We start from the raw sequence: 22,236 nt of genomic DNA, 5'->3' as shown, positions 1-22,236 counted from the left end.
AGCTGTAGACCAAAAAGGTAACATTTAAAAAGATTTATTTATTCAAAAATGAACATCCACAAAATAGATAAACGATATTTGCTTTTAACTGGATGAGAACTATAAGAATCCTCTTCCAAGGCATTTATATTGATAAGCAGTGATACTCCTGTAACAAAGTGAGGGATGTGACAAAGTGAGGGTGGTGGGGATAAATTCCACTTGTTTTGATACAATAGCCCCCTTTTTGTTTTTATTATAGGCATTTTTGGAGAAGAGCAACAAGCAAATTGCAGAAATTGTTGAACTGGTGAGAGGAAAGCTTTCAGGAGGGGCCCGGTTGACCCTGGGAGCCCTTACAGTCATTGATGTCCATGGTAAATGGAAGGGCTGGGAGCAATAAAAAGCATCAACAGAGGGGCTATATGAAATAAGAAGCTGGCATCCTGTTGAACCTGATGTGCACCTTGGGGATTTAGTCAAAAACAAAGCAGATCCCACAAATGAAAGTTGTTGTTCCTGACCTAAAATGTAGGATGTGTTTGATGAAGTATCTTTGTTTTTCAGCACGGGATGTAGTTGCAAACTTGGCTGAAGATCGGATTTCAGATTTGAATGATTTCCAGTGGATTTCTCAACTGAGATATTACTGGGAAGATGATCAAGTGATGGTCCGAATGATTACTACTGAAGCCAGATATGGCTATGAGTACCTGGGCAACTCTCTGCGTTTGGTGATAACTCCACTGACAGACCGATGCTATAGGTAAATCTTCCTTTTCTTTCCCCCACTTTCCATAGTATCATAAATAATTAGGATTTTGATTTGATTGGGGGACAGGTTAAAAACTGGAGAGCATGTAATCCCATATTAGGAGGAAAATATATCAAAACTCAAAAATCAGACCTAGAACTAAGATATTGGCAAGATGGAGGCCATGTTAACATGCAAGAATAAAGTTGCCACTTACATCTCTGGGTCTTCTAAATACTACTAGACTATAGTCCATCAGCCTTTGCCAGCTTAGCCAATAGTGAGAATCAGTGACAGCGTGTACATGGTGTGCGTGCTCCCTAACCCTAATGCTGGCGCCAGTACGCACCCTAGAGACAAGGGAAGTCAGTAGTACTTCTTTCAGGACCATGGTCAGATTCCAGGGAACAGATAACTTGTTCTGTTTAGGACAGGCATCCCCAACCTAGTGCCTTAATTCACCAGGCTATATAGATTTGGATTGCAACTTCAAAGGAGGGAGAAAAACTGCTTTTAAGAATTCTGTAACTACAGACCCACCTGAAATGGATGTCTTTTTTGCTTCAGAACACATGCCTGAATTAGTTCTTTTTAGCTTTGGCCAGTATAGTATGTTGAGATGGAAGGATATCTCTTGTTATCTCTCCAAGATAATACACACACAAAACAAACAAACAAATGTACTCATATATATATAAATACCTCAGCCTGTATGAATCATGATCACTGTCTCTGCATGTATTAATCAACATCTAGCAACCAAAATTACACACTGGAGACAATCAGTCTGGTGTAGTTGTAGAATATTGGCTTGGGATTTAGAAGAGAAAAGTTCTAGTTCCTATTGAACTATAAATCTCGCTGAACCCATTGGGCCAATTGGTCTCTTTCTCAGCCTGATTTACCTCACAGGGTTGTTGTGAAGATAAAGTGAAAAAGAAAGAGAGAATGGTGCATGCCACCTTGAGCTCACTGGAGAAAAAATAGATATAAATATAGCTAATAACTAATGAAGTCCATGAAGGTTTAAGGTAAATTTGTACCTGACAGTGCATTTGAAAAGTGCAGCTACTATGTGTACTTGTGGTGCTTATCTTCCACACTCCTTCCATGTCCTAGGACACTAATGGGAGCTTTAAAATTAAACCTGGGAGGTGCTCCTGAAGGACCTGCAGGGACCGGCAAAACTGAAACAACCAAAGATCTCGCAAAAGCGCTGGCCAAGCAGGTACCATATATATAAATATATATCTACCCTTCTCTAAAGACCATAGGCAAATGGTTGTGTTCATGGCGGAGGCAGGGGAAGGAGGGAGCCCTATCCTGGCTCTATTAGTAAATGTGTGGTATTTGGAAAATCAGAGGTCTGGTATAAATAACTAGCCATCATTTCCTGGCGATCAGAGGAGCCCATGTAAACTAGATCCATTTAGGTAGTATTCTGGGGTAACTATTTATTGAAGAAATTGTTAAAGATAGAGCAGGATTCTCCATTGGTGCCATTTTTGAGCTGCTGCAAGACAGTGGTTCAGTTCGGATGTAACACTAAACCAAGATCTAGCATTATAAAATAACCCTTCCTGAACTTCAGGCCTTGACCTATGGCAGCCCTATTGTAAGAAACAACATTGTGGTAACTTTGAGCAATATTTTACGTTGTTTATCTTAGTGTGTTGTCTTCAATTGCTCTGATGGTCTCGATTACAAAGCCATGGGGAAATTCTTTAAAGGACTGGCACAGGCTGGAGCATGGGCCTGTTTTGATGAATTCAACAGAATTGAGGTAACTGAATTTAATAAAATATTCTCAGATATAATATGCAAGATATGTGGCTTCAAATGATATAGGAGTATTATTAACTATTACAATGCAATCCCATGTATGTCTGCTCAGAAGTAAATCTTACGGACCTCACTGGAATTTATTCCCAGGTGTGCATTTACAAGATGCATAGGACTGCAGCCTAGTCCATTACATGGTTCAATTTTTAACATAAAGTGCAAGTTTTGATATACTGAACCTGTATAGTTTAGCTTCTGCTTTGTTCAGACCTCATAATGGAATATTATGTCCAGTTCTCGTCACCACAATTCAAGTAAGATGTTGACAAACTGGAGTGGATCCAGAGGAGGGCAAGCAAAACAGTGAAAGGTCTGGAGTGCATTTATTGTGTATTCTTGCACAGCAGGGAGTTGACTAAATGGCCCTTGAGGTCTTTTCCCACTCCATGAGTCTGTGATTTGCTCCTTGGAAACATCAAACTTATGATTAAAAGCATGGAAGAGGTCTAACTTGTTCATTTTAAATCTTCAGTCAGAATGAAAGATTGAGCAATGTAAATACCATTAATTGGGTTCATGTTTAGTTAAACATATTAGGCTACCTGTATTTTTGTTCTGTTTGATAGATGCAAATCCCAGTTCTAGGAAAAGAGCAGTATACAAATAAATGTTGTTGTTGTTATTATTATTATTATTATTATTATTATTATTTCTACATACTTTAGGTACAAAATGTCCTAGGGTCAAATCTCAAAATAGAACTGAGAAAGACCGAGGTCAGTAAGCTTAATAATCCACTGTTAGTCAGTGCTGACAATACTGAACTAAATGGACCAAAGATTTGATTTGGTACAAGGTAGTTTTCTATATTCCTATAATGTCTGGCTGCAGTCCACAATACACTTTATCATTAATGTATCACACATTTCCAAATTACCATGATTTATACATGATCAACCCCCAAGCGTGGAAATACCAATCTGTGCAATATTCCAACTAGATTATATGAGGCTTTACATAAATTTGAGAGTTTTAAAAAACAATTTAAACTTTGTTTTATTGATTTTGTTAGGTTGAAGTTCTGTCTGTGGTGGCACAGCAGATTCTCAGTATCCAGCAGGCTATTATTAGAAAGCTCCGAACATTTATATTTGAAGGCACAGAGATTTCCCTTAATCCAACGTGTGCGGTATTCATCACTATGAATCCTGGGTATGCTGGACGGGCAGAACTTCCTGACAACCTAAAGGTAATTTGAGTCTTCGTCTGGTAGAACTGAGAACCCATGGCCTGTTAGAGAAGCCCCAAGGATGCCTCCTTCATAGCTTCTCCTGTCCTTCAGCCATTCAGAAGCATGAGGCCACAGGGGGAAAATATTTTACTGAACTACATCCAGCAGAGAAAGGCCTTGTTAAGATCACAGTTGACTGTGAGGGAGTCTCTAAGAGTATGCTTTTCTGTGCCCTGACAATTTTTTGCATTTTTGTAACCTTGATTTAGTTAATGTGGTTTCTCATCACCTGAGAGCGCTTTTCTTTAGGCCTCTTCTTCTGGCCTTCCAGCCGACCAAGACATATCCTGGCAAGCTGAATTCTTATTCCTCAGCCAATTCACTGGCCTGTTACAGACTGCCAAAATAAAGCTGCTTCGGGTCTCTTTGGAGGTATGCTGTTTAAATGATGCATGCATCCTAAGAATCCGGAAGCTGCACCAAAGCTGCACTCCGGTGCTTAGGAATGGAGTGTGGCTTTGGTGCGACCTCCAGACTCTTAGGACCCATGCATCATTTAAATAGCATACCTCCAAAGAGACCCGAAGCAGCTTTATTTTGGCCATCTGTAACAGGCCACTGTGAACGAATAGGTTTACAACTCCATAATATTGCTCCATCGAAACATTCCCTGAGAACAAAATTACCTACTTATTTTTCTTTCTAAACAACCGTTTATTATGGACAATAGGCAATATCAAACAAGTCATATATACACTCAAGAACTGTAATACCTAGATGTAGGAATATTAATACTCATATAGTCTTGGAAATCATCTGCTGTTGTTCTTTGTCTCAAGGAAAGTTGTTAATGTTTCCCCCCCCCTCTTCCTGCACTTTTTTAGGCTTTATTCCGTACTGTAGCTATGATGGTTCCAGATTATGCTTTGATTGGTGAAATATCACTTTATTCAATGGGATTCCTTGATTCCAGAAGGTATGTTAGTCAGGGATTCTTTTACATGTAAAAACATTTTTAGCAGGATGTGTTGTGCATTATTTGGTGCTAAAATTCCATAGTCCCTAACTAATATGGTCCAAATGAGTGACTTCTCCAAGCTCTACATAGTTCATATATTCTAATGCTGAGATTATGATGCATGTCCCTTCAGATGTCTATCAAAGAATATGCTGTGTTGCAAAAGTATATTAGGAAAAGGAGCTCTTATGGTTGCCTCTGAAATGCCTTTTGTAGTTTCAACTAAGCAACTGATACAGGGCAAGATTTCATCTTTCTTGTAATAACCCCATATTTTTAAACAGAAAATAATGTTGTTAGTAGTTATTTTATCCTCAATTGCTTTAGCCACAGGCCAAAGCAATAATAAGTTGTCATTGTTATTGTTTTAGTCAAATAATCTCCCTAAATAAAAACCTGACATTTAGTTGTTGTTGTAGGACTTCAAGTCATTCTTGGGTTATGGCAACCCTAAGGTGAACCTTTCATGGGATTTTCTGGGTCTGAGAGTGTGTGACTTGCCAAGATCACCCACTAGGTTCTATATATTTTTGAGCCACCCCCAAATCATTTATAAAGTGACTTATTTCTAAACATTCAGGTATTTATACATGTAGAGATATGTTGCCTTTTTAAAATTGGTGCTTGCTCTTCATAAATGGTGATATATTATATTCTTCTGCAGTCTTGCCCAGAAAATTGTTGCTACCTATCGACTTTGTTCTGAACAGTTATCATCACAACATCATTATGACTATGGAATGCGTGCTGTGAAATCTGTCCTGACAGCAGCAGGAAACTTGAAGCTAAAGTATCCAGATGAAAACGAGAGTGTGTTATTGCTTAGGGCTCTGCTGGATGTTAACTTGGCTAAATTCTTAGCACAAGATGTTCCTTTATTTCAGGTAAGATAACAGATGAAGTCATTTAGATGCCGATAACAATAGCTGTTTCTATATTAATGCAGGCAGACAAATCTGGATGAGACTGTCAAAAATCATCCAAGAAAAAAGAGTCTATTCATTTTTAACAGCTGGAAGCAAACTTGTGAACTACTGTGCTCCTAGAAGTTGTGTTTTTAAATGGCATTCTTTTCTGTCTTTTCACAGGGGATCATATCTGATTTGTTTCCTGGAGTGATTCTTCCCAAACCCGATTATGAGCTCTTCATCCATGCCCTGAATGAGAATATCGAAAAAATGAATCTTCAGCCCGTTCCATGGTTTCTTGGAAAAATTATCCAGGTTTCTTTATTTTTCATATTTGCACATTGGAAAAGGCATTAAGCAGAACCATCAGTGGAAATTGTAACAAAATGTTTCACTAATATCTTCACTTCCTAATCTTGTTCAAAAATCCAGGATTGGCTGTATTGTTCATGGCACATGTACTAGCTGATATGCCAGTATAGTACAAGTCTGTTCAGAGTTTACTCGAAGACAAAATAAATTATGTTTATATTTAGTGGTTCAAAATGGATTGTCCATCTGGTTATGAATATCCTGCACTTTACCCCTCAGTGGGATCTCTTGTCCGCTTGGAATAAAATCTTATTCATGTTGAAATTAAGTGATACAACATATTTATTACAGCATTCATCTCATTGGTGCAGATTTATGAAATGATGATGGTGCGTCATGGATATATGATTGTTGGGGAACCAATGGGGGGCAAAACCAGTGCCTACAAAGTCCTAGCTGCAGCGCTTGGAGATTTGAGCCTAGGTATGTATTAAACTGATTCTGACCAGTCCTTCTTGATTAAAAAAAAAGAGTGTTGGCTTATTCTTCCCTTTCCTCTAGCAAGACAGAGGTTTATGTCTTTTGCGTTGAAAAAACTTGTTTGTCTGTTGCACTGGGTTGTTAAGAAGGCAGAGCTGTGGCAGATAAATAATAAAAGGTTAATTTTCTTGTTTCAAAGTTGTGCAGCAATAGAGGGTTGGAATTGTCTAGAGGAAAATGGAACTAGAAAGCTTCCATTGCTAGAATAATAAATTCCTGAATCCAGTTCTTGAAAGAATTAATAGTAATGTCTCTTACACATTTTATTATGCAAAAGACATACCTTTGTGCCCAGTGTTCTAAATACACAAGACAATGTCTGTGAAATTGTAACAAGTGGTTTCAAACTTCATAAGGCGAATTCCAGACCTTTCACCATTTTGGTTGCCCTCCTCTGAACACGCTCTGGCTTGCCAATATGCTTTTTGAATTGTGATGCCCAGAACTGGACACAATATTCCAGGTGAAGCATGAGCAAAGCAGAATAGCGTGGCACTATTACTTCCCTTGATCTAGACACTATACTTCTGTTGATGCAGCCTAGAATCGTATTCATTTTTTAAGCTGTCGCATTGTGTTGAACTTGCGGTCTGCTAGGACTCCTAGGGATCATGCAGATGGGGCAAAAGGAGTGGCCAGAGGCCTGGGACCAATCCAGTCTGCCATTGCGGTCTCAAAAAGGACACCAGCAAAGACCAGATTTTCCCCACTCCTTTTACGGCTAGCTCTCCTCAGCCAGGCATGCTCTTCATGTGGCTTCTGGCCATGTTTGGGGCATGCGTCATTTAACACCATGCCCCCAGCGTGGCCCAAAGCCAGCACTTTTGGCCTGTCTGCTTCGGGCCCTAGATCCCTTTCACATGTACAGTGGGCCAGGTGTCCCCCATCCTATATCTGGGTGTTTCATTTTTTTCATAGGGTCTCCATCTCAAAGTCAAGTTGATCATAGCTAACAACAACAAGCATGTGTATCACTTTGGCTGCTTGCAGGAAAGCAGGGATATAATAGAAATGAAAAGTATAAATAGGCATATTTGTGTACTTTGGTTTTAAGAAAGGAAATCAAATCAGCTGGAATTCAAAGCAAACAAGGAAAGAAGATAATTCTAATTAGCTAAAAGGTAGATATTTCTGATTGCTCCTTCCACTCCATATTTTGTTAGACTCTAGCATCCATCCTCTATCAGCAATATCCCAAGGGCCACAACTTTCCCATTCTGGATATAAAAGGGAGTATATTTTGATAGTAGTAAGAAACATAAGGTCCTCCAGATGTTCTTGAACTCAGCCCTTGCTAGAAGAAATAGTGAAAAAAGGATGGGAGTTGTAATCCATCAACCCCTGGAGAGCCGTCCCATTCTCATAGTGTTCAAGATTATTCTAGCTTCATTGTCTAAGATGCCCAAACCTGGAAGAATCCACCTGTTTCCACAACAGCCATAAGGCAGAGTGGATACAAATTGAAAGACAACATACTACTATCCCTGTCTCTTTTTAAATTTAAACCATCACTCCTTTATAATAAAATGAAGCCTTTATGTTTTTGGCTGTCTGGGCCAATCAGGGATGTGCAGATCAAAAATGCTGTAAATTTCTGCTTTGGGTTTTTAAAGAAGCAACAATAGGGGGAAAAAGAATACACAACTTTTGTGCAAATATGAACAGAGAAATTACTTCCAGTTAGCATGGTTTAAAGTACCAGTGTATTCTGCTGATTTTGCCTTTTGACTCATTAGAGATACTCTCTTTTGTTTTTGTTTTTTAGAAGGTTCATCAGAGGAATCTGCAGTCGAATATAGGATTATCAACCCCAAAGCTATCACCATGGGGCAGCTGTATGGATGTTTTGACCCTGTAAGCCATGAATGGACAGATGGTATCCTTGCAAACACCTTCAGAGAACAGGCTTGCTCTACGACAGAGGACAGAAAGTGGATCATCTTTGATGGGCCAGTGGATGCTGTTTGGATAGAGAACATGAACACAGTGCTAGATGATAACAAGAAGGTAATATTTCTCCAATACCTTATTGAGGCTGCATTCACACTGCAGAAATAATCCAGGCTGGCACCACTTTAACTGTCATGGCTCAATGCTATGGAATCCTGGGAATTGTAGTATAGCATTGAGCCATGGCAGTTAAAGTGGTGTCAACCTGGATTATTTGTGCAGCACAGATGCAGCCTCTGTCAGGCCGCATTACGTATTGCAATTAGATCATTTATTACTGTAGAAATTTTCCAATTCCAAATCACAAATATACATATAAACTAAAAAGGAAAAACAGCAGAGCAGTGAAAAACTCTGAAAGCCTAAAGTACCAATGTACTGTATCAATTTCTCTTTTGTTATGAAAGGGCTCTCCCAGGTTTAGTTTAAAGAGCATGAGTTCTTGTCTGTATGTTGGGAGCAGGGTTTTGCAAGTTGTTGTCATCTCCACATCCACTTAAACATCTTTGGGGTGGATGAGATCTGTTTGTAGTGATTTCTTGGATCTGCACTTTCACATGTTTCTTTTAACCAAGGTATGGTTTACTGAGGCAATCCTGTGATCTGAAGGACAAATTTCTCTTATTCCTCCTACTGTTTTAGTGTCATAATATAAATTGCCACTTCATTGCTGCACTATAACTCAAGAGTTTTTTAAGGAGAGAAAGCAGGACTGTGGATCCTATCCTATCTCTTGGCATTTTTTGTTTTTGTTTTTGTTCCAGCTCTGCTTAATGAGTGGTGAAATCATTCAGATGAGTGCAAAAATGAGCTTAATCTTTGAGCCAGAAGATCTGGAACAAGCATCTCCAGCCACAGTCAGCCGGTAATTTCTACCAATACTGATAAGGAGGAAAGTGTGTATGTGTGTAAGTGTGCGTGCATGTTTGTGTGTGCAGGGCCATCTCTATCATTAGGCAGACTGAAGTAGTAGCCCCAGCAAAATGTCTCACATTGGCCCTGTCATACAGTTAGAAGAATTCATATTTTGTACTATGACTCTTAGATTTCCTGCTGGTTGTGCTAGCTAAGAGGTTCCAGGAGCTATAGTACAGAATCCTTGAGTTCTGGGCTCATATTTGTGCATTTATGTCTGCACCTACACAAGAGAGAGACCTAGAAAGAGATTTACATTAGTGAAACTAGTGGAGAGAGAGGGTTAGACATAACAGTTAACATGGGAGTGTCTTTTTTTGCGTCAGCAAGGAGGATCCATGCAGCAATGCTATCCATTCCTTCCAGGTGTGGGATGATCTATATGGAACCTCATCAGTTAGGTTGGAAGCCTCTGAAAGATTCTTATATGAACACGTTGCCTCCGGTCTTGCAAGATGTCCACAAAGAATTGGTGTGTATAAATCTAATTTTATTCTGAATTGTGATGAGAGCAAACAGGGTGAAAAGGACCAAACAAATGTATACAACATGGATGGGAAACCTTAGGACCAGGGTCCAAATCTGACTTTTCTGTAGTGCTAGTTCAGTCCTCTGGACTTTACTAGATAATTATGACCCCTTCCCCATGATGCCATTATATGCTGGTTGCCCAATATTTTCCTTATTCTCAAAGGCTGAAATGTTTCTCTGGAGGCTGAGTTACTGGCAGTAAAATTTTATGACAGATTATACTGGTAACTTTGGTGACAGGCCTTTTACTTATGGCCTTTGCCATTTGTGGAATGAACCCATCAAGAACTTCGGTGAAACTGGATTCAGCCTTTTGATGTACAAACCCATCTATGTGTCCCTTTCTTCATAATATGCATTTCATAGTATCAGGTATCTGCATTTAGCTGTTCTTGAGATAAGAGATAATTTCCAGCTTATGGTGACCCAAAGGCAACCTTATCATAGGGGTTTCTTGGAAAGGTGCCTTCAGAGGGGTTTGTCACTGCTTTCCGCTGAGGCTGAGAGTGTGTGACTTGCCCTGGATTACACAGTGGGTTTCCATGGCTGTGTGGGGATTTGACCCCTGGTATCCTGGAATCCTAGTCCAACATTCAAACCATTATACCAAACCAGTTCTCTTGTTTGTATATTACTGAAAGGTAAAGGAGTACCAGTTACTGTAAGACAATGCTGCTTAAAGTGGTGGTCCATGATCGTGAGGCACTGTCTGCCAGTTCCTGGTAAGTTTCCGGGAAAGAAACAACTTTTGCCAGTTGACACAAATAGCATGGAAAAGGTGACAACAGCAGCAGACTAAAAATTCCAACAGATAGTAGACTATGGGCCTGTACAGACAGGCCAAAATAAAGCTGTTTCAGGTCACTTTGGAGGTATGCTGTTTAAATGATGAATGCATTCTAAGAGGCCAGAAGCTATGCTCCAGTCCTAAGGACCAGAGTGCAGCTTTGGTGCCACTTCTGGCCTCTTAAAATGCATATGTCATTTAAACAGCATACCTTTAAAGTGACCCAAAGCAGCTTTATTTTGGCCTGTCTGTATGGGCCCTATATATATTGGAGATGAGTGGGATACAAATGTCTTTACAAATTGCCTTAAAACTGGCCAGAAGAACCATTGCCTGGCAGATCTCTATAGGTGAGGAATTCCACAACCAAGAAGGCCCTGTCAGTTGTAGCCAGGCCTTAAGATGTTTCAGGCCAATTTTTAGCTTTAGTTCATACTCCATAGGTAAGCAAAATTTTAACAAAACAAAAGGCAAACCAGCTCCTCCCATTACTTGTTTATTACTCCATCCACAACGATTATGCAAAGTTCAGTTACACAGCTGGTGACCATTCACAACAGCAGCAGTTGACAAAAATAACACAGTTGTGTTAGCTTTGTTATACTTACCTGCCATTGGTATTGGCTGTTGCTTCTTACTAATTATTAATTCGTAACGTGACCCCTTTAAGTTTAACCCACTTTTAGCCTTTTCACCTTGCAGATTGAAGACTTGTTCATGTGGTTAGTTCATCCTTGCTTGGAATTCGTGCGTCATCACTGCAAAGTCATACTTCAGACATCTCCCATCCATCTTTCCCATAACATGATGACCCTGTTTAGTTCTTTGCTTGGTAAGGATCTTGTGAACTTCATGTCCTGTCAACTCACCCCAACTCAGAGCTTGGAAAACTATTTTTAAAAGAAATAAGTCCAGCAACATATAGAGAGCCACAGCATCTCTCTTCCTGTTCTTATTCAAATTGAATTCAGCAGGAAAAGAATGCAGGACAATGTAAACTAGAGAAACAATGAGGTCATGGAAGGGAGGAGGCCTCCTTGATCTGTACTCAAGTGGTTGTTGACTATGGGCCCGAATGGACAGGCCAAAATAAAGCTGCTTCGGCCCACTTTGGAGGTATGCTGTTTAAATGTTGCATGCATCCTAAGAGGCCAGAAGCCACACCAAAGCCACACTCCAGTCCTAAGGACTAGAGCGCAGCTTTCGGCCTCTTAAGATGTGTGTGCCATTTAAACAGCATACCTCCAAAGAAACATGATGCAGCTTTGTTTTGGCCTGTCTGTTCGAACCCTGTGCTTGCCATCTGAAAACTGCCCTTGTGATATCCTTTTCAAATCTGTATGTGTTTTTAGATGAAATCAAGCAATCTGGAGAAGAAGAAGGAGAAGGCATGTCCAGTCAGCAGATCACCTTGTGGCTTCAAGGACTCTTTCTTTTTGCTTTGGTTTGGACAATTGGTGGCACCATCAATGCAGAGGGCAGAAAGAAATTTGACCACTTTTACCGAAATCTGTTGATGGGAATGGATGATGACCACCCGCGTCCCAAAAGTGTGAAGCTAACCAAAAATAATATATTTCCAGAAAGAGGTGCACATTTATATACATATATTTGGGTGACTTTTTGCAAAATGAATTACTTTCTATACAGATAGGTACATCATGTTTTACTATTGGCATTTTGTTTCCAGATAGTAGATTAATTGTGCATGATAACAGTCAGAACTTTGCTAAAAAATATTTTTGGGGGTGGATATTACAACATTTTGTTACAAGTCTTCCTTGCCATATCTAATATGTATTGGTTTAAAAGAATATGGACTTTTGAATTGTGCTGTATAAACTAGGTGTTATTCAGATGGCTTGCTTTCCAGATGATTTTGGGCTACACGTAGTTTAGGATTCTGAGAATTAGCCCAAAGTATCTGGAGGGTCAAAGCTTCCCTACACCTGATCTAAGGCTCTGGCTAGCCTTCCTCAACCTATAGTGCTCTGGATGAATTTACTCAGTCAATATGAACTATATTTTCCTACCACTAGCAAGTGATATTCATTAAATTCTTTCTGTATTAGAAATTAAAACAGAACCAAATATTGTAATTGAAAAGAAAAAGCAAATTCTGTTTTATTACCTTTGGCCCTATAAAGACAGGCCAAAATAAAGCTGCTTCAGGTCACTTTGGAGGTATGGTGTTTCAATGATGCATGCATCCTAAGAGTCTGGAAGCTGCACCAAAGCTGCACTCCAGTCCTTAGGACTGAAGCATGGCTTTGGTGTGGCTTCTGGACTCTTAGGACACATGTATCATTTAAACAGCATACCTCCAAGGTGACCCGAAGCAGCTTTATTTTGGTCTGTCTGTATCAGGCCTTTGTTTCCCTATTAACTTTCCCCCCTCTGTTCCCAAACCAGGAAGTGTGTATGACTTTTATTTTCACAAGCAAGCCAGTGGACAGTGGAACATGTGGATGGAGTACATAACAAAAGAAGAGCAGACCATCGCTGCTGGTACAAAGGTATAAAATTTGCACAATAAGTTTCATAAAGGCTCAGACAGCTGTTTCCCAATCGTTCTCATGAAATGTGGGGATGTGGAACGTTATTGTGATCTTTCATTGGGTCCCAGTCTAACTATCTCTGTATAACAGGTCTCAGAACTTATCATTCCAACAATGGAGACAGCCAGACAGAGTTTTTTCCTGAAAACATATGTGGAGCATGAAATCCCATTGCTGTTTGTGGGACCCACTGGGACTGGGAAATCAGCAATTACCAACAGCTTCCTGATCCAGCTTCCTAAGGCAAAATACACCCCCAACTTCATTAATTTTTCTGCCAGAACCTCAGCAAATCAGACCCAGGATATTATTATGTCAAAGCTGGACAGGAGAAGAAAGGGGTTGTTTGGACCTCCGGCGGGGAAAAAAGCCATTGTGTTTGTGGGTAAGATTCTTAATTTATTTTTATTTTATTTCATTCCCCCCTTTACCCCACTATGGGACCAGAATCATATATTTAGTGCATATTCAGATTGCTTTGTCAAGGGTCAACCCACCTGGTATATTCGAACACTGATATTCTGTACCAAATGTTCCATTTCTCCTCCTGATTTTTAATCTGCCCATGACAACCGCAAATATGGGGAAATCTGTGATAAACCACTGAGAGTCATGGTGGGAATAAATTATAGAAGGTTTGCTTATTCCATTATCCTGGGTATTGAGACATTTCTAGTTTGTTCTTGTTTTCTCCGATACTCCAGTCAGACAGACTAGGGGACTTTTTCTGACTTAATGTATAAGTCAGGGGCAGGTTTTGGGGCCAAAATTATCGATTCTGTCATGACCCATGGATAAGTTGAGGGTAAAACTTATGGGCACGAACTAAAGAATGATCTAAAGGATGAAGAAAAGGAAAACAACACCAGAAAACTTACAAAATTCCAGCAGGCATGTTTGTGTTCATAGTAAAAGCTGGATGGATGAGAGAGCAGAGGCGGGTCAGTGCTTCCAGGAGAGATTATGCTCTTGCTTTTCACCATGGGATGGATCCTTTTTTAAAATAAGAGTTAAAGTACAGTACTTACATTGACCTGTGGATAAATTAAAGTACAATACTTACATTTATCCATGGATAAGTCGACTCAGTTTGGGGGGACAAATTTTTGACCAAAGCGTCTAGGCTTATACATGAGTATATGTGTATGAATTTTAAATGGGAATTGTTTTTATTTGTATGTGTCATGCTTGTTCTTTTATATATGTTTTAACTGATGTTGTTTTCTTAACTGATGTATATTTGTTGGTCTGTTGTTATTCCCTGCCTCAATCCATGGGGAGAGATGGGTAAGCAATGAATATTACTGTTGTTGTTTTCTTTCTTCCTTTCCTTGTGTTGATGGGGAAATTGGTGTGTTTGTCTGTACTCTTTATCATCATGAAATCAGATGTATCATCAATATTTTTCTTAGACGACTTAAATATGCCAGCAAAGGAGGTGTATGGAGCCCAGCCACCTATAGAACTCCTTAGGCAATGGATCGATCATGGCCACTGGTATGACAAGAAGGACACTTCTAGGCTAGACATTGTGGATGTTCTGTTTGTTTCAGCAATGGGGCCTCCAGGTGGTGGAAGGAATGATATTACAGGTAAGAGATTTGCTTAAGTGTTGGGACATCTTAATTTCCTATTAATAACAAACACAGTTGGTGAGTGCCAGCAGACTGGAATTAAATCAGGGCCATTGAGAAATAAGTAATCTAAGTGGGAAATGCTATTGAAAGAGCCCAAGGGCGACTGACCTTGCAATTGAAATCAATTGCTCAATTGCGACAGCAGCGACGTTTCGCACCTGAGGACTTGTGCACCTGGGAGGTCATTGACAGATTTCCCCCATCAGTGAAAAGTGACACAGCAGCTATGGTTTGGGAACAGAGCCGTTATGGGTTGGAGGTGGTAGTATGCAATAAATATTGCAAAAGCTGTCCCCCCCCCCTTGGTGTAACTGTGGTTTAAAAGCCACATGTAGTAATCTGGAAACCTTAACAGGAGCACCCCTTCTAAGAGGTGAGAACATTTTATAACTCAAGTACTTGAATTCTTATCAGTTTATAAGTGAAATGGGCCAGTACAAGTAAAGCAATGGCTTCTCCATACTCAGGTTAGCGAGTAGTGTATACATTTATTTTTTAAAAAAATTAAATGTAACCCCACTAGGGTGGCCTTATAAGCACTTGGCTGTAACCAGGAGCACTTTTCTTTGGGGACAAAAGTACATTGCAGTCTTTTGTTGCATCTTCCATTTGTGCACTGTATTTTTTTGCCCAGCTAATTGAGGAAAGAGGGGCATAAGTGTCAATTTAGTGAAATCCTGATGACCAGATTAAAAGAACTGCCTAAAGTGGTGCCACGGAAAGCAAAGCAAGCTGCCCACTGAGGCTCTATCTTCTCCTTGTCTTCCAGGGCGTTTCACACGGCACTTGAATATCGTTTCCATCAGTGCTTTTGACGATGAGGTTTTAACCAAGATTTTTGCCTCCATTGTTGACTGGCACTTCAGCAAAGGGTTTGAGGCTTCATTTCTAAGGTAACCAGTCCCTGTACAAGGAGCACCCTGCCCCTCATCAAGATAGTACTTTCTCAGCTTCTTGCTAGCTAAGATGGCCATTTGTCCTGGTTTACAGATGTCTGTTTGTGTTGTGTGCCTTCAAGTCATTTCCAACTGGTGGCAGCCCTAAGGCAATTGATCCTATCATGGGGTTTTCTTGGCAAGATTTGTTCAGAGGGATTTTCCCTTTTCTTTCTTCTGAGAGAATGTAACTTGCCCAAGGTCACCCAGTGGGTTGCCATTGCTGAGTGGGGATTCGAACTGTGGTCACACAAACCAGTGACAGTCCTCCATTCCAGATGAATGGGAAAGCCTCTTTCCTTCAGGGGACTACAGGGGGGGGGACTACAGAAGGACATTGCCCCTCCAATACAATTCTGCCCCCCAAGTAAATTTTCCCTTCAGTCCCCCAATTTCTAGTACTGTATTGCAGTAAGTTAAAGCATCGGTTGAGCATTTAGAAATACAATTTAGCCATCCGTAGAAAAAGAGAAGGCAGTTTCCAAGTGAATGTGAATACAGCATATAGCAGAGCTCTAGGTGTGAATGATTTTTAGTGTCTTATTCTGCAATGCTGAACATTTGCGGAATGAATGGACAGGGAGTAGCAGCGACTATCGGAGGACAAAACTACATGTGCCATATGACCTTCTCTAAACCCTTAAGGTACCATGTTCCCCAGCCTATAGAGGAAGGTACCAGTCCATTGCCCATGTTGATGTAAGATCCAAATGCTCAATCTGGGTCAGCATTGGAAAAGGGGGAACCGTTCCACCTTTTGCCTCAGTCAAAGAAAGTATCTAGGGTTGGCATCAACAGGCTGATGTGGTCTGGAGAATTTAGAAAAGATGAGGAAAGAAGGTGGGGCTGTGATGGCGTGTGGAAACTTTCCAGGAAGGATTTCCAAGAGGAATTCAAGCAGATGACTTGGCTGAAGAGATGGAAGGCCAAGGAGCCAGCAGGGTGATCAATGTGGGAGAAGAGAACAAAGACAGGTTCCCCATCCTACTAGGGCTTGGGTTCGCATTAAACCATATTGTATTTGTTTTTAAAGGCTAGGCAAAATGTTGGTCCAGGCTACCATGAATATTTACAAGCAGGCTGTGGAAAACTTCCTTCCTACTCCTTCCAAATCTCACTACGTCTTTAACCTGCGTGATTTCTCCCGAGTGATTCGAGGCGTACTGCTGTGCCCTCATACCCATTTACAGGTAGTCTACATTTTCTTTTTCTTTTCTTTTTTTACTATAAGAACAGGTGCTCCAGTGCCACTAACCTAATGCTTAAGATGTATTGTACAAATGAGATTCTTAAGACACATTTTGTTGTTACTGGTATTGTTGTCGTTGTTCTCATTAGCATCATCTGGACGTTTTTGTGTGCCACATCATTCTTTATTAAGAGCATCTCATTGCAAGAGCTTTATAAGGCAAACCAGTCTTATTATACCTGTACTGAAGATTTGGGGCCAGTGGAGAAAGGGAAAACATGACTTTCCTAAGAACTCCATCTGTATTTGTGGTAGAAGTATGGTTCAGACTGGAGGCTTCCTGATTTGTGCCTTGGTGTCATGGTTAATATGTGTACAGCTGCACCTCAGACTGAACAAGAAAGTGTGCATCTACAGCTATAATTATAATGGTACCTTTTTATATAACATTCATATAGAAGTAGAATCCACAGACCTAGCTATGTAAGGCTGGAATTTCAGTATGCAAAGGGATCTTGTACCACGACTGACTGACTGAAAGAAGTTGTAGCCTAAGCTTTCATAGATGTAGTCTGTGCTACAAGATCCCTTGGCATCCACCCAGAAGGTGACTTCAGTTACCTGTATACATAAGTACAATGATCAGACCTTTGTTTCTGCAGGGTCCAATCTAAAATAATTTACTTTAATCAATCAAACTACTATTGGTATAGCTTCAATGCAACAGCTGTCTTCTGCCTTAAAAAAAAAGATGGTGGGTGGGGGACCACCATTATTTTTTAACCTGGTAGAGAAGCAAAGCAAATGAAAGCCAAATAAAGTTTTAGGGAAATCCTCATAGACAGGGCAAGAGGATCTTGCAGGTACCTTACCTGTGAAGTTAACTAAGGATGTGCATGCCAAGTGTCATTCTTTTCACTATACAGTCATCTGAAAATGAAATAGAGGAACAAAATACTTCAAATGGGAAGACAATCTCTGGGAAATTGGAGGAGAGATTTTGGCAGGACACTACTTCCTAGCCAATATTCATGAAAGATAAGGTTTTTGGTGCATGTGCAGATAGGTTTTCTACTGATTTACATATTTCCTATCCTTTAGTTTCTTCTTTACTTGGCAGGATGGAGAAAAATTGATCAGGCTTTGGATTCATGAAGTGTATCGGGTCTTCTATGATCGCTTAATAGATGCACAGGACAGGGAAGTGTTTTTTAATATGGTGAAAGAAACCACCTCTGACTGCTTCAAGCAGAGTGTTGATAAGGTAGGTGTCTTGGCCTCCATTCAGAGATTAGTGTTTGTATATAAAGGGAGAGGACTGACAAATATGTAAGAAATTTGAGATCTCTGTAATATTTGACTAAAATGCCACCTCTCACAATACTGCACCCTGTTTCCAGGGTGCAGTATTGTGGCAAGAAGACAGATTTTAACATTACCATGGGTTAAAAAACCCAGATGTGAATGCCCTCCTCGAACTTGGCTAGTGGCTGGGGAATTCTGGAAGCTGAACAGCACAGAAAAGAAACTTCCAAACTCCTTTGTTCCTTCATAATACACTTTCATGATTTACTTCATTTTCAAAAAGTATTTGCTGGAGTGGCTCATCTAGTAATCTTAATGCTTGGATCTGAGCTTGGATAATCGTTGTAAAAAGTAATTGATTTCAGTTCCAATAGCCCTAAAATTAGTTGGTTGCCATTATGGTTTAACATTTAAAAAAACAATGTGGCAAAAAATTTAAAATTACTAGTGTTCTCTTTATTTAAGAGTAACTGAAACGTTTACATTATTTATTTAAAACTAAGACATAACAGAATGCTATGAGCCATTCAAAACACTCCTAGGTCATGAGACCACAACTCTAAGAAGTAATGAATATAGTTATAGTTATACCAGAAAAGTATCAATGTTATCAGTTATCATATTACTGGCTAATGTACACCACTTGTGCTTTGGCTCTTGCAAGAAGGAATTAATTAAAAACAATTTACAGTTTATAAATACAGTAGTTACTTCTCCATTCTGGCATGGGAAATAGTCTCATATTATTTTTTGTTTTAAAGTTAGCACTGGTACCTTACGTTGAGGTACTCTTCTCTGCTCCATAGGTATTAAGCCATTTGTCACGTACTGGAAAGATCAAAGATGAAAACATCCGGAGCTTGTTCTTTGGAGATTACGCTAAACCATCTAGTGATACAAAAATCTATGATGAAATCACAGATTTGAAGAAGCTGACGTCTGTCATGGAATACTACCTTGAGGAGTTCAATAACATCAGCAAAGCCCCCATGTCTTTGGTCATGTTTAAATTTGCCATTGAGCACATCTCGAGGATCTGCCGAGTGCTGAAGCAGGATAATGGCCACTTGTTGCTGGTGGGCATTGGGGGAAGCGGCCGACAGAGCGCAACCAAACTGGGCACCTTCATGAATACCTATGAGCTCTTTATGATTGAAATCACCAAGTTCTATACCACAAATGACTGGAGAGAGGATATCAAGAGAGTCATGCTGCAGTCGGGAGTGGCCAACAAAAGCACTGTCTTCTTGTTCTGCGATAACCAAATAAAGGACGAATCATTTGTGGAGGATATTAACATGCTTTTGAACACAGGTGATGTGCCGAACATATTTGCAGCTGATGAGAAGGCTGATATTGTTGAAAAAATGCAGAGCGCTGCAAGGACTGAAGGCAGGAGAATCGAAGCCACCCCTCTGGCCATGTACAACTTTTTTATTGAGCGTGTGAGGAAAAATCTACATATTGTTCTAGGTAGGAATAAAACATGTTCCTTTTCTGAATTCTTTCTGATAATGCAGTCTTCCCATGTAGATGAATTGGGTTATGGCTTACTATGGCCATGCTGGCTGCAGGTGACGGGGCCTATGCTGTAAACATTCTGGAGGGCATCAAGTTGTGGGAAGCTGTGCTGATGAACAAATTTGGAAAATAAGCACCTTATGCTTTTCAGCAATGAGTCCCATTGGAGATGCATTCAGGAATCGCTTACGGATGTTCCCTTCACTGATCAATTGCTGCACTATTGATTGGTTTCAACAATGGCCCAAGGATGCTTTGGAAATGGTTGCAAACAAATTCTTGGAGGATGTGAAACTGGACGATGAAGTCAGAAAATCGTATGTCATCTCTCTCTCTCTCTCTCTCTGTCTCTCTCACACACACACACATTTAATATATATTTACATAGTGTTCTAGCCTGCTTTTCAAGATAAAAACCCTTACAAGGTTGATTACAAAATATCCTAAAATACATTATTAATTCAAACCATATAAACAGTAAGCTGTAACTGGCTCATTTCAGCATCAAGCCAAATTCTGAAGGACAATACAGTATTTGATTCTTTTTTGCTGCTCCAAATTAAACCAAATGGATCTTGATAGTGTTAGAGTTATCAATGGCAATACGTTACCTCCAATATCAGAGGCAATGTGCTGGGGAACATGAGCAGTGTAACCCAGCCCACCTTCAGCTACCTATAACTTATGCAGCTATTTTGACCAGAAGTCTTCTATGGCTCTCAAACAATTGTAGATCCTTCATGAATAGTGCCCAGTCTGACTCAATGGATTGTATTGCCTGTCTAGTAACATGCATCTACTCCTTGCTCCCTCTCCCAGGGTTGTATCCATGTGCAAATTTTTCCAAGAAAGTGTAAGAGAACTCTCTGTCAACTATTACAATACTCTTCGGAGGCATAATTATGTAACACCAACATCTTACCTGGAATTGATTCTGACCTTTAAGGCACTGCTAAATAGCAAAAGGCACGAAGTTGATATGATGAGAAATCGCTACCTAATGGGCCTTCAAAAACTTGACTTTGCTGCTTCCCAAGTAAGTGTGGACTGGCACCGGTGGGCCTGCAAATACTGTACCTATCATACATATCCATGGGTAGCTGGGTTGATCATGTAGCAAAGTACAATAACATCCCAAACCCACAAAACAGTGATACCTTTATAGGACCAACCAAAATGCACAAAATATATGTTTCAAGCTTTCAAAGCTCCACTGTCTTCTTCACCAGGCAAAGGTGTTAATAATCATACTGGAGGGGGAAAAATACGACAGTGTTAGTCACAGGCCTGCATTTTATCACAAGGTTGTTGGTGTTGTTCTAAGTAAAGATGATATGGAGAGATATCCATGCAGGTAGGCATGGATCTCCTTCTGACCATGTCAATGATGGGCAAAACCCATCAATAGACTCAAAGTATCATTGTTATTCTATTCAATAGACTCCTTCCACAGCAGTTCAGGGTCTCAGGCAGTCACATTTTGTGTGGATTTTGTACCTATGATGGTTTTCATTTGGCTGTGTTCACACATTGTGATAAACCAGGATATCTGGCATCTCCTGGCTTACTGTGAATGAGTTGTGTGCTAGTGTGGAGACCCCTGGATTTTGCCCATTCTACTTCTCCCTTCATACAAGGGGAAGAAATAAACTGGGAGGTGATAAGTTAGTGTAACATCTAAACTTGGGGTGTAGAATATTTTTGAGAAATTACGGGCCCGTACAGACAGGCCAAAATAAAGCTGCTTCGGGTCACTTTGGAGGTATGCTGTTTAAATGACACATGCGTCTTAAGAGGCCAGAAGCTGAGCCAAAGCTGCGCTTCAGTCCTTAGGCCTGGAGTGTGGCTTTGGTGTGGCTTCTGGCCTCGGGATGCATGCATCATTTAAACAGCATACCTCCAGTGACCCGAAGCAGCTTTATTTTGGCCTGTCTGTATGGGCTCTACGTCTCCTTTCTCCTTCTCCTCTTCCAGTACTTGTAACCAACACTATATAAACCCTCCTGCTTGGCTACATTGCTTAAAGATTGTATGTACAGCACTGTGTATATTTACAGCACTATATAAATAAAGCTTAATAATAATAATGATAATAATCCTAAGTATTTCCAGGTGGCTAGTGATGTTAGTTGTCGCAAAACCAACAAACAATCTTGTGGCTTTTTTGTGGGTTTTTTGGGCAAAACAAACACCTATGGATGCAAGCCATGAAAGCCTTCAATCTTGTGGCTCTTAAAAAAACAAACAGGTTTCATTTGGTTGTTTAATATATTTATTTGGCAGTAGTATCCAGAGATATAGCTGTGTTAGTCTGTATAGGTATACAATGTGATCTTGTAGCAGTAATTGAAAACAGACTAACTGGGAGAAAGAAGTTTGTAGTA

At 40.1% G+C, this 22,236-nt stretch overlaps 1 protein-coding gene across 1 annotated transcript in view; it reads left to right on the top strand.

Annotated features, from left to right (window-relative positions):
* The window catches only part of LOC149306370 (dynein axonemal heavy chain 3-like), a 70,702-nt gene that overhangs the window by 32,184 nt on the left and 16,282 nt on the right, over window positions 1-22,236 (top strand). The window contains exons 28-50 of the mRNA XM_089477087.1: window positions 242-356; window positions 547-745; window positions 1,853-1,961; window positions 2,403-2,516; window positions 3,588-3,764; window positions 4,631-4,722; window positions 5,429-5,648; window positions 5,853-5,987; window positions 6,356-6,467; window positions 8,290-8,531; window positions 9,239-9,339; window positions 9,756-9,861; window positions 11,410-11,539; window positions 12,060-12,296; window positions 13,120-13,223; window positions 13,356-13,650; window positions 14,678-14,857; window positions 15,672-15,795; window positions 16,871-17,027; window positions 18,147-18,290; window positions 19,138-19,804; window positions 20,004-20,169; window positions 20,672-20,888. Coding sequence (XP_089333213.1) covers window positions 242-356; window positions 547-745; window positions 1,853-1,961; window positions 2,403-2,516; window positions 3,588-3,764; window positions 4,631-4,722; window positions 5,429-5,648; window positions 5,853-5,987; window positions 6,356-6,467; window positions 8,290-8,531; window positions 9,239-9,339; window positions 9,756-9,861; window positions 11,410-11,539; window positions 12,060-12,296; window positions 13,120-13,223; window positions 13,356-13,650; window positions 14,678-14,857; window positions 15,672-15,795; window positions 16,871-17,027; window positions 18,147-18,290; window positions 19,138-19,804; window positions 20,004-20,169; window positions 20,672-20,888 — 4,143 coding nt within the window. The remainder of the gene's footprint in view (window positions 1-241; window positions 357-546; window positions 746-1,852; window positions 1,962-2,402; window positions 2,517-3,587; window positions 3,765-4,630; window positions 4,723-5,428; window positions 5,649-5,852; window positions 5,988-6,355; window positions 6,468-8,289; window positions 8,532-9,238; window positions 9,340-9,755; window positions 9,862-11,409; window positions 11,540-12,059; window positions 12,297-13,119; window positions 13,224-13,355; window positions 13,651-14,677; window positions 14,858-15,671; window positions 15,796-16,870; window positions 17,028-18,146; window positions 18,291-19,137; window positions 19,805-20,003; window positions 20,170-20,671; window positions 20,889-22,236) is intronic.

Source organism: Sceloporus occidentalis, unplaced genomic scaffold (genome assembly GCF_023333645.1).
Source record: "Sceloporus occidentalis isolate IW3139 unplaced genomic scaffold, rSceOcc1.0.p SCAF_10, whole genome shotgun sequence".
NCBI lineage: Eukaryota > Metazoa > Chordata > Lepidosauria > Squamata > Phrynosomatidae > Sceloporus > Sceloporus occidentalis.
This window is presented reverse-complemented; position numbering and strand designations above follow the sequence as displayed.